Source organism: Quercus suber, unplaced genomic scaffold (genome assembly GCF_002906115.3).
Source record: "Quercus suber isolate HL8 unplaced genomic scaffold, Cork oak 2.0 scaffold_146, whole genome shotgun sequence".
NCBI classification, from domain to species: domain Eukaryota; kingdom Viridiplantae; phylum Streptophyta; class Magnoliopsida; order Fagales; family Fagaceae; genus Quercus; species Quercus suber.
In genome coordinates this window covers 263,755-280,026 of record NW_027069607.1, presented here as the reverse complement: position 1 = coordinate 280,026, position 16,272 = coordinate 263,755, and the positions used below count along the sequence as shown (strand labels likewise).

Below are 16,272 nucleotides of genomic sequence, written 5' to 3'. Positions count from 1 at the left end.
GGGTGGTTTTTTTTTTTTTTTTTTTGTGTTGGGGGGGGGGGGGGGGTGGTGTTTCAATGCTAGGTAAGGGATCCTATGGTTGTGGTCTTTGGAGGAGTATTAGGATGGGTTACGAGATGTTTGCTCAGCATATTTGATTTGAGGTTGGTATGGGGAACTGAGTTCGTTTTTGGCATGATTGTTGGTGCGGTGACCAACGCTTAAAAGAAAATTTTCCACTTTTGTATGAGAACTCTATGGATCGAGAGGCCTCTGTTGAGTCTTTGTTGGTGAGGCAAGCGAAGGGTAGAGGTGGAGTTGGGAGGTGCTCTCAATTATCAAAAAAGTTACTTTGCTAAAATCATGCTATATCTCTCATTGCAATTACTCACTGCGATCAACCAAAGATAAATAAGCAGAATAAACCTATGACAGGCCATATTCATCAACCTATCGGTATCATTCAAATTCCCTCTCGAGAGATTTCAATAAACAGATTTTTGTAACTATCAATTTACATTAATATGATGCAACAGTTGGTGTCACAAAATTTAAATCATACATGCTTTTCTGCACCTTCATTTCTGTAGAACTTTTGTTGGACTATCAAGAATGAAGAGGAAGTTGACTAGTCTTAAAGTGACTATAAACAAGGTGCATCCTAGACATCTTGCCTAATGTTTTCTTATTAGTGAACATTGATGCCTAGATATGCCATCAACCATATATTGAAACATCCTTTCAAGTAAAATCTAAGTAACCCAATCTAAAAGCTCCTAGCTCTCATCAGCTAGCATAAATCAACTGTGTTTCTAGAGTGCTCTATATTAGCCCAATCTTGAAAGTTGAAAGTACTAAACCTTGGAAGTAAAGTAGACAAGATAGCATACTTATATATATATATATATATATATATAGCATTCTTAATCCAATTCAAACCCATACCTTCATTGGCTCAGCAGCTGATCGCCTGCTCCTGAAACACAATCAAAAGAAGGTTAAATTGAGTGTCCATTGTCAACATCACATACTCTTACTTCAAACAAATCAAGTCTTCTTCACTAAAAAATTGATGCTTATGAACAAAACACAATCAAAAGAAGAAAAAAATAGAGTCCATTGTCCAAGTTTTGCAATATGAAATAAAGAGAAACCTGTAAGGAGAAAAATCTTGATCATCATCTTCGGCGGACTCGTAGTTAGCATGATCTTGTGCAATTTTCTTGGAGTAACCTTCATCCCAGTACAACCTCTCCCAATTTTCTCTAAGCTCCTGATACAATTGCATGTACTTGTTGCACCAGGGCTCATGCTCCTTTACAATGTCAATAGCTAATAAAAATTAGGTAACCAAACTAGCTCTCACAAACCAAGTAATGATTAACAAGGAGAAAAGTGGACAAACCGCTTCCTTGATGATGAGGCGAGTGCGGCGCATGAACTGCTCACGGAGCTGCTTGCGGCGCTTATTGGGAATGTTGTCCCTTGGGATCACAAAGCGCTCACGAGGAGGCACATGATCGCCAACCTCGTGCATTTCACCGTCCACTATCCACCACTCCGAATTTTTCTCAACCGCCTTCTTTGCTAGTGCCGGGGCCAGAGCTGGCCGTCTAGGCCTCCTAGACGTGCCCGTGTCAGTCCGGGCCCACCGGACTTGCTGGGAAGCGGAGCGCAGGCATGGGGCTAAGGCCTGGATTCGTTTGGTCAGGGAGAGCATAGATTGGCAGCTTTCTGATTCTGATTTTCTAATCTCAAAAGAGGTTAAGAGTTTAATTCACTTATCCTTTGAAATCCATAAATAACTACGAACAGTATCCTGCAAAAACTAGGTGCAGAAAAACTAAATTCTTGTGAAACAATACACAAGTTCCAAATCTAGCATCCGAAAATATGTACCTTTACCCTCTCTCAATTACCCCCAAAAAAAAAAACATTTCATTATGCTTTAACTACAGATAAATAGTACTTAAAAAAAAAAAAAAAAAAAAAAAAAAAGCTGCTTGCGGCGCTTATTGGGAATGTTGTCCCTTGGGATCACAAAGCGCTCACGTGGAGGCACATGATCGCCAACCTCGTGCATTTCACCGTCCACTATCCACCACTCCGATTTTTTCTCAACCGCCTTCTTTGCTAGTGCCGGGGCCAGAGCTGGCCGTCTAGGCCTCCTAGACGTGCCCGTGTCAGTCCGGGCCCACCGGACTTGCTGGGAAGCGGAGCGCAGGCATGGGGCTAAGGCCTGGATTCGTTTGGTCAGGGAGAGCATAGATTGGCAGCTTTCTGATTCTGATTTTCTAATCTCAAAAGAGGTTAGAGTTTAATTCACTTATCCTTTGAAATCCATAAATAACTACAAACAGTATCCTGCAAAACTAGGTGCAGAAAAACTAAATATTTGTGAAACAATACACAAGTTCCAAATCTAGCATCCGAAAATATGTACCTTTACCCTCTATCAATTACCCAAAAAAAAAATTTCATTATGCTTTAACTACAGATAAATAGTACTTATAAAATTATTAAAAAAGAAAAGAAAAAAAGTAATGGTTAACAACATAACACATTATCAGTAAGTTTAGAAATGGAATTACGGCATAACCATATACATAAAAGCTAAAATTGTTGTGAAACAAATACAGTAATAACAATACCCCATAAATTCTTATCCAAACTTGCATCCGAAAATTTAATACCTTTCCCCTCAAATCTATTGATTACCCAGAAAAACATTTCACTGTCCCTAAACATTTCAACTTGTCATCATCAATTCAAAAAAAAAAAAAAAATCAAGTGTCCCAAATAGCCTTGAATCCCTTGATAGCTGCTATCTAAAGGTTTATGAAAATGAAATGAAAATACAAAGCCATAATCATTAAACAAAAAAACTGAGAGAGAGATTCTTCAATTAATTTAAGATGCCAAAATGAAGAGATACCGTACCTGAGAGTGAATGAATTCCGAGAATGTGCAAAAAAACGTGTAGTGTAGATGTGAGGAGTGAGGAGTGAGGAGGGTTTTGGGTTTTGTTTTCTATTTTCGTCAATAAGCAAAAAAGATGAGGGTATTTTAGGAATTGTATTCGTTTTTGAAAAAAAAAAAAAAAAAAGGAAAACGCTGTCGTAAATGGAAGCTTGAGTTTACTTTACTCGCCTCGAATCACCAGGCAGTTTACAATTTGCAATCCAACGGTCTAGCAGTTTGTCTTGCATCAGAGCTATACCAAAACGAGAAGAGAAGAGAAGATTGCAGAGAGTGAGAGAGAGAGAGAGAGAAGTGGAAATGTGCGGGAGAACTCGTTGTACTCTGAGAGCTGATGATATTCCCAGGGCTTGTTATCGCAACAACTCCTCAGTTCGTAATCTTCACTTGGACCGGTCCGTACTAACTACTAACCTCTTTTCTTCTCTTTTCTATTATTATTATTATTATTATTGCTTTCAATAATAATACTTATCACTATTATATATAGGTACCGTCCATCCTACAACGTTTCACCGGGACATCATTTGCCGGTTGTTCGTAGAGAACAACGATCATCATCATCATCATCAGCATCAGCATCAGCTGCTGCTGCTTCTGAATCTGATGCTGTTGTTGTTCATTGTATGAAATGGGGACTCATTCCCAGCTTCACTAAAAAATCTGACAAACCTGATCACTACAAGATGGTAACTCTTTTTAACTTCTCTCTCTCATTTTTTCAAACACATACCAGGCATTCTTAAACTTCTTAAATCACTGCTTTACATTTTTGCTATCTCGTTAACATTTTAACTTAAATATGCTACATGTCTACAATCAACAACATATATAGTGTGCTAATATATAGGACTTTATGCTCTACTAATCATAGCCCACACGTCCCATCCTTCTTATAAAGGTAACCAAAGTTTAAATGGAAAAATTTCCAACACTAAGTTGGTTGCATTAAAGCAAAAAAGATGAGGGTATTTTAGGAATTGTCTCGTTTTTGAAAAAAAAAAAAAAAAAAAAAGGAAAACGCTGTCGTAAATGGAAGCTTGAGTTTACTTTACTCGCCTCGAATCACTAGGCAGTTTACAATTTGCAATTTGCAATCCAACGGTCTAGCAGTTTGTCTTGCATCAGAGCTATACCAAAACGAGAAGAGAAGAGAAGATTGCAGAGAGTGAGAGAGAGAGAGAGAGAGAGAAGTGGAAATGTGCGGGAGAACTCGTTGTACTCTGAGAGCTGATGACATTCCCAGGGCTTGTTATCGCAACAACTCCTCAGTTCGTAATCTTCACATGGACCGGTCCGTACTAACTACTAACCTCTTTTCTTCTCTTTTCGATTATTATTATTATTATTATTGCTTTCAATAATAATACTTATCACTATTATATATAGGTACCGTCCATCCTACAACGTTTCACCGGGACATCATTTGCCGGTTGTTCGTAGAGAACAACGATCATCATCATCATCAGCATCAGCATCAGCATCAGCTGCTGCTGCTTCTGAATCTGATGCTGTTGTTGTTCATTGTATGAAATGGGGACTCATTCCCAGCTTCACTAAAAAATTTGACAAACCTGATCACTTCAAGATGGTACTCTTTTTAACTTCTCTCTCTCTCTTTCTCATTTTTTCAAACACATACCAGGCATTCTTAAACTTCTTAAATCACTGCTTTACATTTTTGCTATCTCGTTAACATTTTTAACTTAAATATGCTACATGTCTACAATCAACAACATAGTGTACTAATATGTAGGACTTTATGATGTGCGAGTTTGATGAATAAAAATCCTTTGTCCCGCTTATAGTGTTCCTCTACTACATCCCAATTTTTTCCCCCCTTTATAAAGGTAACCAAAGTTTAAATGGAAAAATTTCAAACACTAAGTTGGTTGCATTTTTAAGAATAGCAACATTTTTACATGTTATATGCTGAAAGACAAGTTATAAGAAAAGGAGGATGGGCTTACTGCATAACAGTAGGCATGAAAAGTCTCTGATTAATTGGTTTTATATGCGCTCATAAAAAGCGCGCACAAACATTAGAGCAACCTGAATACAAATTATAACTGCAAATAAAGGCCCAAACCTAGAATGCAATGTTCCGGGTGAATCTGCTTTAGGATGATGTCGTTTGTTTAAGAATTCAGTTTTCATCGTTCCACAACTGTATTAATCTTTCTGCTCAGGTTAGCTTCACATCTTGCAGTTGTCATGAATTGTTTACTTTATTATTCAGTTGATAAATTAATTTGCATATCTGAATATACTCAGTTCTTACTTTTCCTTGCATTTTAATTATTTGTGTCAGTTTAGTTACACTGCCTAAGCTACAAGTTGACATTTTTATTACAAGATTTTTAAATTATGTCATGATATCATGTAAGACTCTTTTATTTGTTTGTTGGTTTTCTGTCTCCAGTTCACATCCAAATGTAAATATTTATTTGAATATCCAGTCTGTTGACAAATCATTATTTATCTGTGTCTTTGTGATCAATTGAACAATGAGACTGAAATGTTAATTTTGAGGTACACCTGTTATCTCATCCCTGTCTTGGAAATTTTGTCAGCATTTTATTTTTGTTCATACTACTCCTTCTATCGACTCATTTACTTTCTCAAACATTCCACAGGAGAGAGAGAGAGTGTGACATTAATTGTGGAGGTTAAGATTGACAGCCTAGGGACTTCATTGATGATCATTGTAATTCTATCACTTTAGCTGAAATGGGGACAGCTTTAGAAAATCATATTATTTACATGGTGATTGGTAAATAAAATTTCTGATAGTGTTTACATTGTTAATGATTTTTTCTCCTCATATAATTTTTGTGTTTGATATGCATTCGTTTTGATTTCTATATAAAACTGGTTGTTTAGTTTGGGATGACTTTAAATGATAAAACTTCTATTGGAAATTTCTTGTTATTTCATGTGTTGCGAATTGCAGTTTAATGCCCGATCTGAGTCAATAAGTGAAAAGGCTTCTTTCCGTCGTTTAATTCCTAAAAACCGGTGCCTTGTTGCAGTAGAAGGGTATGTTTTTTTTTTTTCTCAATATTTGGCACCTGTTTCTTTAATATTGTACTCTAGGAAGAATTTTCTGATAGTGGATTGATTTTATTTTTAACTTTCCTGAATATTGACAATCAATGTTAAACTTCTTAAATTTCAGTGATTAAAATAGAACCTTTTTGAAAGGATTTCCTGTTATATGGTTTTAGGTCATCTTGCAGGAAATGTTCATATTGTGTGTGTGTGTGTGTGTGTATTTGCAAATTTATCTGTATATGGCATGAAATGTTCTACGCTATAACTTGATTTTGTATAATTCCCCAGATTCTACGAGTGGAAAAAAGATGGACAAAAAAAGCAGCCATACTACATCCATTTCAAGGATGGTAGGCCTCTCGTGTTTGCAGCTCTTTATGATGCATGGGAAAATTCAGAAGGTAAACCATTTTCCCCCCATGTATTTAAATACATTTTTTGGAAGATACATCATATTTAATTTTTTTTTTTTATATTTGATTAGCTCTAATAACTGATATATTCTTTCTGTGTTATACCAATTTCAGTATTTGTGAATAAGATCAGTTTAGTATGTTGTTTATCCTTGTAGTTGTAGGCACTCTTCTTATTGCTATATCTAGCATTTTACCAAAAATTAGCCGTGGTTGATATAGTTTCTTTCATTCTTTTCCCTCAAAAGAGAAGGCTAATATTTTATTTTAATTATTTTAGTGTATGGTTTCCTGCAGGCGAGATCCTCTACACGTTTACAATTCTCACTACTTCTTCTTCTTCAGCATTACAGTGGCTGCATGGTAAGTCATGCTTGTTTCATTTTATTCATATCGCATGTTCTAATCTTGTGATGTCTGCACATTGCAAATTCGTGTGCTAAACCCCAAGAAAAAAGGAAACTCATGTTACTCATCTGTTATTTTTGTCATCATATGTCAATGGGATGTACTATCAATGTTACGAACAAATGTTTTCTTTTTATTTTTTTGGTAGAAGAGTGCAATTATTGTTAAGATTTATAACCAACTCCGAAGTTTTGGGATTAAGGTTTTGTAGTTGAATTTTTGTACCACTTGTGCTGTGAAGTATCACTATCAAAGGATGAGTAATTAGTTGAAAAACATGTTTGGAACTTGTGTAAGCACTTAAAATTGTATGTTTAAAGGAACAGTAAATTTAAAGTTGAGGTCATGTGCATGGCTACCATGCTTCTGCTTTCTTGCTATTTGGAGTATGTTGTACAGGGTTTGCTTCCTATGATGCATATAATTTGTTGGTTGGTTTTACTTGCCTTCTGCTATTTTGGCCGAGTTTTTGTATTTCATACATAACTGGACTATTGATGTCCTTGCAGATCACTATATTTCATTTTTATGCATAGAAAAGGTCTCAGAAAAGGCATAAAAATGCCAAAGCAAGAGAAACTTTTGATTGGAGTTCAGAAATGGTGACTAGTAGGAATGTTTGAATTTTTTGTCTTCACGCACAATCAAGATTTAAAAAGAATCCCACATTTTTATGGATAAAAAGCTAATGATTTTCCCACTTTTGGAAGCTTAGCTTTAACAAAATGAACAGGAATTATTGTGGTATCATTATAGTATGAGTCCTTAAATTTTGATAAAATTAAAATGGTAGTTATAGATTATGGTATCATCACATATCTTAAGCTTGATTTCTAATTGTTCTTCAACCAATCATGTTAGAGTTGGAAGTGAGATCTACACAGATTCTAAATTATTTGTTTACTAGGCCAATCTTCACCAAATTAAAGTGGTAATATACTAACTTTTTCATTGCACCATCATTATAGACAGGATGCCTGTTATTTTGGTTGATAAGGTATCAACTGATACATGGCTAAATGGTTCTTCATCTTCCAAGTTTGATAACATGCTTAAACCATACGAAGATGTGGATTTGGTAAGAGCTGTCTGAATATAAGAAATAACAGCTTTTCTATATCTATATTTGCTACTTTGAGTATAAATGGTACCCAATATTCCAAATTTATTATTCTTGTCTTCCAATCTCCAGGTGTGGTACCCAGTAACACCTGCAATGGGTAAGCCGTCTTTTGATGGACCAGAATGCATCAATGAGGTGAGGCTAGTTGCCTTTTTCTTTAACGTAGTGTATTTTCTCTCTTGTCTTGCGTAAATGAATGTAGGCAATAGTTGATGGAGATCTGATAAATAAGGTCAATCAAGGGAAGAAGTGAGATGGTCTCATGAGACCTTTTCTCACAAGGTATGAGTCCCACATGCTGCTGGGTCTCATGAGATACGCTCTCCAATCAAGATTTAGTACCAAGCTAACTGGCACCTCTACCTCCCATAAGCATGGGTTGGTGTGTGAGAGTGGGGTTCAAATTCCTTGGTTGTGTGATCATGTTACTTTAATAAATAAATAAAAAACCCACTTAGTTTGAATTCATCCGAGGGTGTCCATTTATTGGTAACACTGGCTCAATTTTTTTTATTCTAATTATTAAGTAGTATGCGTTATGATTTTTTCCCTGTTATATTTCTGTTTGACTGGAAAAAAAAAAAAAAAAAAAAAAAGGGGGGGGAAAAACCAGGTAAGAAATATTCACAGTTCTTATAAAAAAAGAAAAAGAAAAAAGAATAGAAATATTGGCAGTTGCTTTCTGTTCAGATACTCCTAATCCTAGATTTATAAAGGAAGAAACTCCTAATTGCTGGCTGAACCATTTTTGTACAGATAAAATTAAAGATAGAGGGCAGCAATCCAATCACTAAGTTTTTCTCAACAAAAGCAACTAAAAAAGAAGAGTCATCAAACTTAGAGGAGAAAAACTCTTGTGCAGAATCTTTCAAGACTGATCCACCAAAAAGGTTTAAAAAAGAGCCTGAGACTCAGGACAATACAGCATTTTCATCCTTCACTGAAAAAGGTGACCAAGACGCAAGGAGCAATCCTATCTCCAAGTTTTTCTCAACAAAGGGAATTAAAGAAGAAGAATCAAACTTAGAGGAGAAAAAGTCTTCTGCCGAATCTTTCATGACTGATCCACCAATAACAAATAGCTTTAAAAAAGAGCCTGATACTGAGGACAGCAAAGCACTTTCATTCTTCACGGGAAAAGGTGACCAAGATTCAACATCTAGTGTTGTACATTCTCAAGATCGACCAGCCAAGTGCCAACTGAAGCGGGACTATGAGGAGTTTAATGCTGTTTCAGAGAAAAATATTGATGAAACTAGCAAGCTATGCTCTACTCCGGCAAGGAAGAAGGGAAACCCGAAGGATTGTGGTGATAAACAACCCACCCTATTTTCGTACTTTGGGAAAAGCTAGTGTTTTGTGCCTTGCTATGTAGATTCCCTGTGCATATGCTGCACCTTGTACGTAAATTTTGTTGTCAGTGTTGCAAGCTACAGATGGAAGACTTTTGTAAAAGTACTGTAGCTTGCAACTGTCGTGTTTTTAAAAAATTCCAGCTTCACTCATTTGCTGGAGGATTGTAAAAAGTTTGAAAATGCTTATCAATGAAATTTGTTTAACGTTGACAAAGAGAGACTGGGTGTAAACTAAACCTATGTAATAAACTTATTATATGGTTGATTGAATTAGATTAACGCAGGAACATTTGGGACATAAAGGTAGGATCCAAAGCGCACAGAACTGCGAAGACAATAATGTAATGTCCAAACCAGAACTGCAATAGCCATGTGTGCTGTTGCAATCATAGGTGCAGCAGCAGCTGTATTTGTTCTCCTCTCCGGCTCCAGATCTACCACCTATGGGAAAACTATAAAAGCTCTGGGAAGAAACCACAGCATATTCAGAGATGATTTTGAGTGAGACCCACAGCCTACTTTCACAACCTGCACAAGTAGTAATCTGTTTTCTACATGGAATAAAGTTATCAGTGCTGAGTGTTGGTTTTATTTTTTATTTTTTGGCTTGTTAAGGCATTCTTTGAATAGCCCTTGGGCTTGGAAGGCTTTTATGTGGATATTGAATGAATAATTTGAAACTTATCATCTTTGAATGGAGTATTAAATTATATTGTTACTTCTACGTAGCTTCAATTTTAGCTTCAGCATCCATGAAAGTAAAACAATTCTGACATGGAATTCAACTGCCATTGACGCCCTAATATGCCAATAAATAAACTTTTAAACTTGTATCTGTAACATGACATATATATAGTTTCACCAGGACTATTTTCGCGTTGCCAAATCCATGACTTTGTGAAAATTATTTTTTAGAGGGAGTAGGGTCTGATTGATCATCTTTTGCAGTCTTCCTTGGCAATTAGAGATGGCAAAATCAACCCAAACCCATTTGTCCACCCAAACCCACCTTATTATTAATTGGGTTAAATGGGTAGTAACCCAATTAGACTCAATTAAAACTAACATTAATTGAGTTTTAATTGGGTACGTAGTTAGACCCAAGTATCATCAATCAATATATATATATACAAGCAAAGATCTCATGCGGGAGTACATGAGGTTTTGCCATATGACGCTCTAATTTTTCATTTAGTCTTTTTAACCTCTTTTTATTAATTTTTTTTTGCTGTTACTTTATAAATTATAATAATTTCTTTTTACTATTATATAAAATATGGGCTGCTTTTAACAATTAGCCCAAATGTTATACTCTACAAAATGGACTACCTTTTAAAAACAAACCAAATCTTATGAAAAACCCAAACCTAGTTATTATTTTACATATTCTGACCCAGGTATGATCCTTCCTATATGTAGGTCAAAGCCAAAACTCTTACCCACTTACAAACTCTCTTCCACCTCTCCCACGTGCAAATGATACTTTTTGAAAATCTCATGCTCATGAAAGCACGTCTTCCTTTTTTCTCAATTCAATTCAATACATTTTTGTTTACTAATAATGTTCTATGCAATTTATGTAAGCAAATTCTTTTTGTCATCAATCCGTGCAACAAAAATATTTATAAATCTTTAGATTCCTGTGGTGGCTGAGATAATTGACAAATGCATATTTTTAAAATTATTAATAACAAAAAAATTATGATAAATATCATATACTATCTCACAAAATACCATTTATATAAATATTTTCTTTTAAAAAAATCAATGATAGGAACAGTCAAAAACATGGTTCTATTCAAGAAAGATCAAAAATACATGCAAAACAATTTTCATAGGAGGATTTATCTTTAAAGAATATGAAGACAATAGAAGAGATCAAACGCATTGAATGAGATCCTACGAAACAAGTTTATTAATCATTTCAAACTATACTTATCATTTACATGAAAAAATAATAATAAATCATACTATCTACATTAAAAAAATTCATATTAACTTCAAAGTTCATTCATGATGTGAACTACTACGGTATTGCAACAACCAACATCGACGCAACGACGGGTTGGTATTACATTTCATGTGTGTGTTAAGAACCCATATGTAGAACACACCCTTGAAAATTGGCTTGCAAGGGGAGGGTGTTCAAGGGCTTAGAAACACATGGTTAAACTTACACTTAATCTATGTGAGACATTAAGATCATAGCATACCACCACGCTCTGTAGCCGACATCCATGATGGCTCACTCTAGCGACACTAACCTGATGGTAGCCCTTTCTCTTTTTGATGGCTCCACTCACCTATCAGTAATTTTAATTTAGCCTCTAGGTCATCCCCTCCGAGATCCGACCATAAAGCCGCAACTTATTTAATCCTATATTCAATGAGCTATGTCCAATTACTCGATGTGGTGGTTGGCTCTAATACCAAATGTTAAGAACCTATGGATAGAACTCACCCTTGAAAACTAGCTTGTAAGGGGAGGATGCCCAAGAGCTTATAAACATATGGTTAAGCTTACACTTAATCTATGTGGGATATTAGAATCATAATAGTGTGCTCTATGGAAGGAAGGTCAAACCACAATCAAGATCATTTTGGTGTGCAAAATGTGTTTTTTTTTTTTTTTTTTTTTTTTTTTTTTTTTTTTTTTTCCTCTCTATCCCAAAGTTAAAGGCACTCACATTAACTACATACTTTTCAAATATTTATAATAAAGTCACCTCACTATAAGTACCATATATACAATTTCAAACTACTTTAGATACATGATTCAAATTTAAGTTTTTGATGCAACTAACAAAACAACTTTTTTTATATTTGATTGAGATGCTGAGAAAATCTTAAATAAATTTGCAAGAGATCTTGCTAAAAAACAAACTGAGGTACAACTTACTTAAATTATTATATTATTGTAAAACTTTTAATCATAATATATATTAAATGTATTCCTCATATGCAGATTGATATTAGAGAAGGAATTCCACATGTTCTGAAGAAAATTTTAGGAAGAAAATTCATTTTCTTACTTCATTTGAATGAATTCAATCTTAATGATGGTTTTGAAAATTACATAGTTGCTAAGATTTTTGATGCACCTTCAAATGATAAAAAGGTGTAGAAGGGAAAAAAAAAAGAAAAAAAAGACACACACACACAATCTAATATGCTAACTCTTTTGCTACACTATTCCTTATAAAGTAACAAAAAACAAATATAAAATCATTTGCAAAAAAATGTCATATCACTAAAATTTAATATGAATACAGATACCCATGCAAAATCTTAGCGACAAGTCCACAAGTCCAAACTTTATAAGATTCAATCAAGAATCTTCCAATTCCAATTCATTAGTGATTAACACAAATGATGCAACAAAAGGAAAAAGTGATGAAATCTCAAAATTGAACAAATAAGGACGGACCAAACTTCAAACGTTGAAGATGAAGAAACAGATGGTGGTAATGTACCCCTCAACAAGATTTACAAGCATCACCATACTGCAAAAACAAAGCATTGAAGAAACAACATAACAAATTCGCAATGAAGCTTTTTATTACATCACATAATAAAGATCAATAATATGAAATTAATTAATATGCTTTTATCATCTTTTATTATACAATATTACTCCAAAGTTGTTTTTTTTTTTTTTTTTTTATTGCTCATTACTTGAACAAAATATTTATAATGGATTTGAGTGTGCAATTTATAATTATTGCTTCTTATGATGAACTCATTACTAACAAAGTATTATAACAAATATGCTATAATATATGTATAACATTCTCCACAATTTTTTTACATAAAGTATTACAACATTATCTGTGCATTGCACAGACAACTTACTAGTTTTTACAAATTACCAAACTCTAAAATACCTAAAACCACTAAAAAGACCAAAATACCCATAAAACCTCCAAAATACCTCCTAAACCTAAAAAAATGACATAAATACTCTCGAAATCTTAAAATTACCAAAATATCCTCATAAACCTAAAAAATGACCAAAATACCCCCTAAACCCATAAAATGACTGAAATACTCCCGAAACCTAAAAAAAATACCAAAATACCCCCTTTAACCCAAAAAATGACTAAAATACCTCTAAAACGTTAAAATAACCAAAATACCCCCTTTAACCCAAAAAATGACTAAAATACCTCTGAACGTTAAAATAACCAAAATATCCCCTAAAACCTAAAAAATGACTAAAATACCACTGAAACCTAAAATTTTGCTCATTTTTGTGTTTACTTACCCAAATGTGTAACAAATTGGATTAGTAGTAGATGATCAACAATATTGGGGGACAATATTACTTAAGAATAAAAAGCATTTAGTAAGGGTTGAATTAAAATTTTGATTTTTACTAAGAAATATCTCAATTGTAATAATAGAACAAATACTTTCCACAACAACACTACAGATCATAGCATATTTCAGCAAAATGTTGAACTTAAATAACTCAAAAAATAACTAAGAAAAGTTCCCCATTTTAATTTAAATAAAGAAAAAGGGAACATGTTAGATGAGATTTTATTTAAAATAGAACCTCGATAACCTATTTGCAAATAGTATTTTTTTTCATTCTACATTAATTTTAACAGCTCGGGAGGCATTTCATTAAAGTTTGATGGTACAAGCAGGAGGGTTTTGCTTGCTTGAAACTGCAGGCTTGATGTTAGCACAAGTGGAAGTAGCAAATCATAACTAAGAATAGAACAAATACTTTCTACAATAATACTACAGATCATAGCATATTTCAGAAAAATGTTGAACTTAAACAACTAAAAAAATAACTAAGAAAAGTTCCCCAATTTAATTTAAATAAAGAAAATGGGAACATGTTAGATGAGATGTTATTTAAAATAAAACCCCGATAACCTATTTGCAAATAGTATTTTTTCATTCTACATTAATTTTAACAACTTGGGAGGCATTTCATTAAACTTTGATGGTACAAGCAGGAGGGTTCTGCGTGCCTGAAACTGCGGGCTGGACGTTAGCACAAGTGGAAGTAGCAAATCCTCCACCTCCCTTGTATGCGAGATCAATGTTAGAGAGCACCACTTGTTGGCATGGTACACTCTTACTGCAAATAAGACTCACAGCTTCCTTTGTTGAAGAAGTGCCTCTTATTTTCTTGAAACTAACATTGCTGATCTTAACTTTAGAGGGAGACTGAAAACAAAACAAAACAAAAAAATGCACCCAAGAATTTGATATCAGTATTTGTAATTTTTTTCAAAAACTTTTTTTAACCTTTAACATCAAAATTTGTGTATATATTTATGATGTTTATAGTAACCTGGTTTGAGCATTGATTGTTTGGGCAGTAGTTTTGATCAATGATGATAGGATTGGCAACATTGTTCATGACAACATCCTCGAAATGTATATCAGAAGCAACTCCAGAAGGGGAAGACGGCCATGTTTTGATTCTAACACCATTATTTGTATTGCTAAGTGTGGCACCAGTAACTCTGATTCCTAAAACAGGTTGTTCATTCTGGTACTTTCCAAGACTTCCAATGCTAATACCATGGCCAGGTCCACAAGTTACTTGGTTAGCAGTAATATCTTGGGTTCCATCACCAATGGAGATGCAATCATCACCTGTTCCAATATTAGCATTGGTAATGTTGATCTGAGATGAATGTTCTATGTGAATTCCATCAGTGTTGGGGCTGTCTGCGGGTGCAGTTATGGTAACATGTTGGAATTGCAACTTCTTGCATTCCAAAAGGTTGATGTGGAAAAATTTGCTGTCCTTCGATGTAATGTCTTGGACTATTGAATTTGTGATGTAGTTGAACCTTATATTCTGTTCATGTTTACAAGTTAGATAAATTAAAACACTAAATATGAGTGCTCGAGTTCCATTTAAGCATTCACTTAAAATAAAGTTTCATTTAAAAAACATTTTAATTAGTAAAATGCTAACGATTCTTTCAATTATATAAAATAAATAATTTTTTTTTTTTATAAATAAATGTCATCATTGGTGAATTATCATTTTTAGATTTAACCATTGTTTTTTCTCTTCGCTTATAGTCACATAGGTTAGAGTTGTGGCACAAAAAGTTGTGTCCTTACTCCATAAACTTCCTCATATATAACTTTTAAAATTAATTCTTTTTTTGAGTTGTGACACATCACTATACAAAACTTGTCAAATTATTTGTAAAACATCATTTATCATATAAATGTTTGAATTATTTCTTTGTAATGAGTAAAGTTTGTAAATTTGTAATGTCTATGTAGAAAATGATGGTAATGTAAATGCTAATTAATTAAGTTTGAAATCTTACAATAGGAAGTAGGTTGCAGTTTTTGTCCTCGCCACACTCATTTTTTTGCCATGCTTGTTGTCCTTTGCCATCGAAAACTCCACCACCTGACACAGTAAGACCGTCAATACGTTCAAAAATGACCCACCCATCTTTACCGTTGAAGGCAGCAACATCTAATGGGGCCTGTAGGGTTCCTTGAAGGTTAAACTCAATAGCACCTTTGCATGGACCCAACAAAGTCACTAAACCTAGTTTGTATGCCCCCTCTGAAATCACAACTTTACTCCCTGCTACTGCACATGCAGCTTTCCAAGCATTTGTCAAAGCCTAAACACATTATGAAAAATCAAAATCAGTATATAATAATAATTTTGCATGTTAATGTTTTATCATCTGATCATGGCATCAATCAATTTCTAGTGTAAACGAAGTTTGAACCTAAGTTCTCTTATTCAAAGTTAAAAGGCTTTATTAGTTAAGTTAACTAGAACACACTCTTCATGTTAATTAAGTATAGTTGATTGCACTACACATAAATATACCTGGGTGATATCAGCATTAGGTTGTGCTCCATATGATTTAACATCAAAGATTTGCTGGGTATTGGTAGATGCCAATACCAATAGCAAGGAAATTGTTGTAATGCTTAAATTCTTTCCCAT

General features: G+C 34.1%; 3 protein-coding genes across 4 annotated transcripts in view; 1 reads left to right on the top strand and 2 right to left on the bottom strand.

Moving 5' to 3' along the window:
• The window catches only part of LOC112003387 (uncharacterized), a gene marked incomplete in the record, with an annotated part of 3,083 nt that extends 1,118 nt beyond the window's left edge, over nucleotides 1–1,965 (bottom strand). The window contains 3 exon segments of the mRNA XM_065776982.1: nucleotides 925–955; nucleotides 1,134–1,294; nucleotides 1,385–1,965. Coding sequence (XP_065633054.1) covers nucleotides 925–955; nucleotides 1,134–1,294; nucleotides 1,385–1,699 — 507 coding nt within the window.
• Nucleotides 1,966–3,142: 1,177 nt separating this feature from the next.
• On the top strand, nucleotides 3,143–9,584 carry LOC112003380 (uncharacterized). 2 transcript variants are annotated; one of them, XM_024035565.2, is made up of 8 exons: nucleotides 3,143–3,353; nucleotides 3,449–3,647; nucleotides 5,912–5,997; nucleotides 6,301–6,413; nucleotides 6,723–6,788; nucleotides 7,802–7,911; nucleotides 8,026–8,091; nucleotides 8,713–9,584. In XM_024035565.2, exons 1-8 carry the CDS (start codon nucleotides 3,259–3,261, stop codon nucleotides 9,307–9,309), a joined length of 1,332 nt encoding a protein of 443 aa, XP_023891333.1. In that variant the 5' UTR covers nucleotides 3,143–3,258; the 3' UTR covers nucleotides 9,310–9,584. The 2 variants fall into 2 exon arrangements, with proteins under 2 accessions (XP_023891333.1, XP_023891332.1); XM_024035564.2 differs by lacking the exons at nucleotides 3,143–3,353; nucleotides 3,449–3,647 and adding exons at nucleotides 4,038–4,252; nucleotides 4,348–4,549.
• Nucleotides 9,585–14,261: 4,677 nt separating this feature from the next.
• LOC112003376 (exopolygalacturonase) lies at nucleotides 14,262–16,272 on the bottom strand. Its single transcript, XM_024035560.1, has 4 exons — nucleotides 16,153–16,272; nucleotides 15,629–15,937; nucleotides 14,626–15,141; nucleotides 14,262–14,498 (listed from the first exon to the last, which is right to left on the bottom strand). Exons 1-4 carry the CDS (start codon nucleotides 16,270–16,272, stop codon nucleotides 14,262–14,264), a joined length of 1,182 nt encoding a protein of 393 aa, XP_023891328.1.

What these genes read in the sequence shown, in the direction of transcription:
- LOC112003380 (XM_024035564.2), top strand. Translation starts at nt 4,158, where the DNA reads ATGTGCGGGAGAACTCGTTGTACTCTGAGAGCTGATGACATTCCCAGG. An exon ending in TGCATGGGAAAATTCAGAAG is followed by an intron (nt 6,414 to 6,722) that starts GTAAACCATTTT and finishes GGTTTCCTGCAG; the next exon opens with GCGAGATCCTCTACACGTTT. An exon ending in GACCAGAATGCATCAATGAG is followed by an intron (nt 8,092 to 8,712) that starts GTGAGGCTAGTT and finishes ATTTTTGTACAG; the next exon opens with ATAAAATTAAAGATAGAGGG.
- LOC112003376 (XM_024035560.1), bottom strand. Translation starts at nt 16,272, where the DNA reads ATGGGAAAGAATTTAAGCATTACAACAATTTCCTTGCTATTGGTATTG. An exon ending in ACTGCAACCTACTTCCTATT is followed by an intron (nt 15,142 to 15,628) that starts GTAAGATTTCAA and finishes AAACATGAACAG; the next exon opens with AATATAAGGTTCAACTACAT. An exon ending in ACAATCAATGCTCAAACCAG is followed by an intron (nt 14,499 to 14,625) that starts GTTACTATAAAC and finishes TTTTGTTTTCAG; the next exon opens with TCTCCCTCTAAAGTTAAGAT.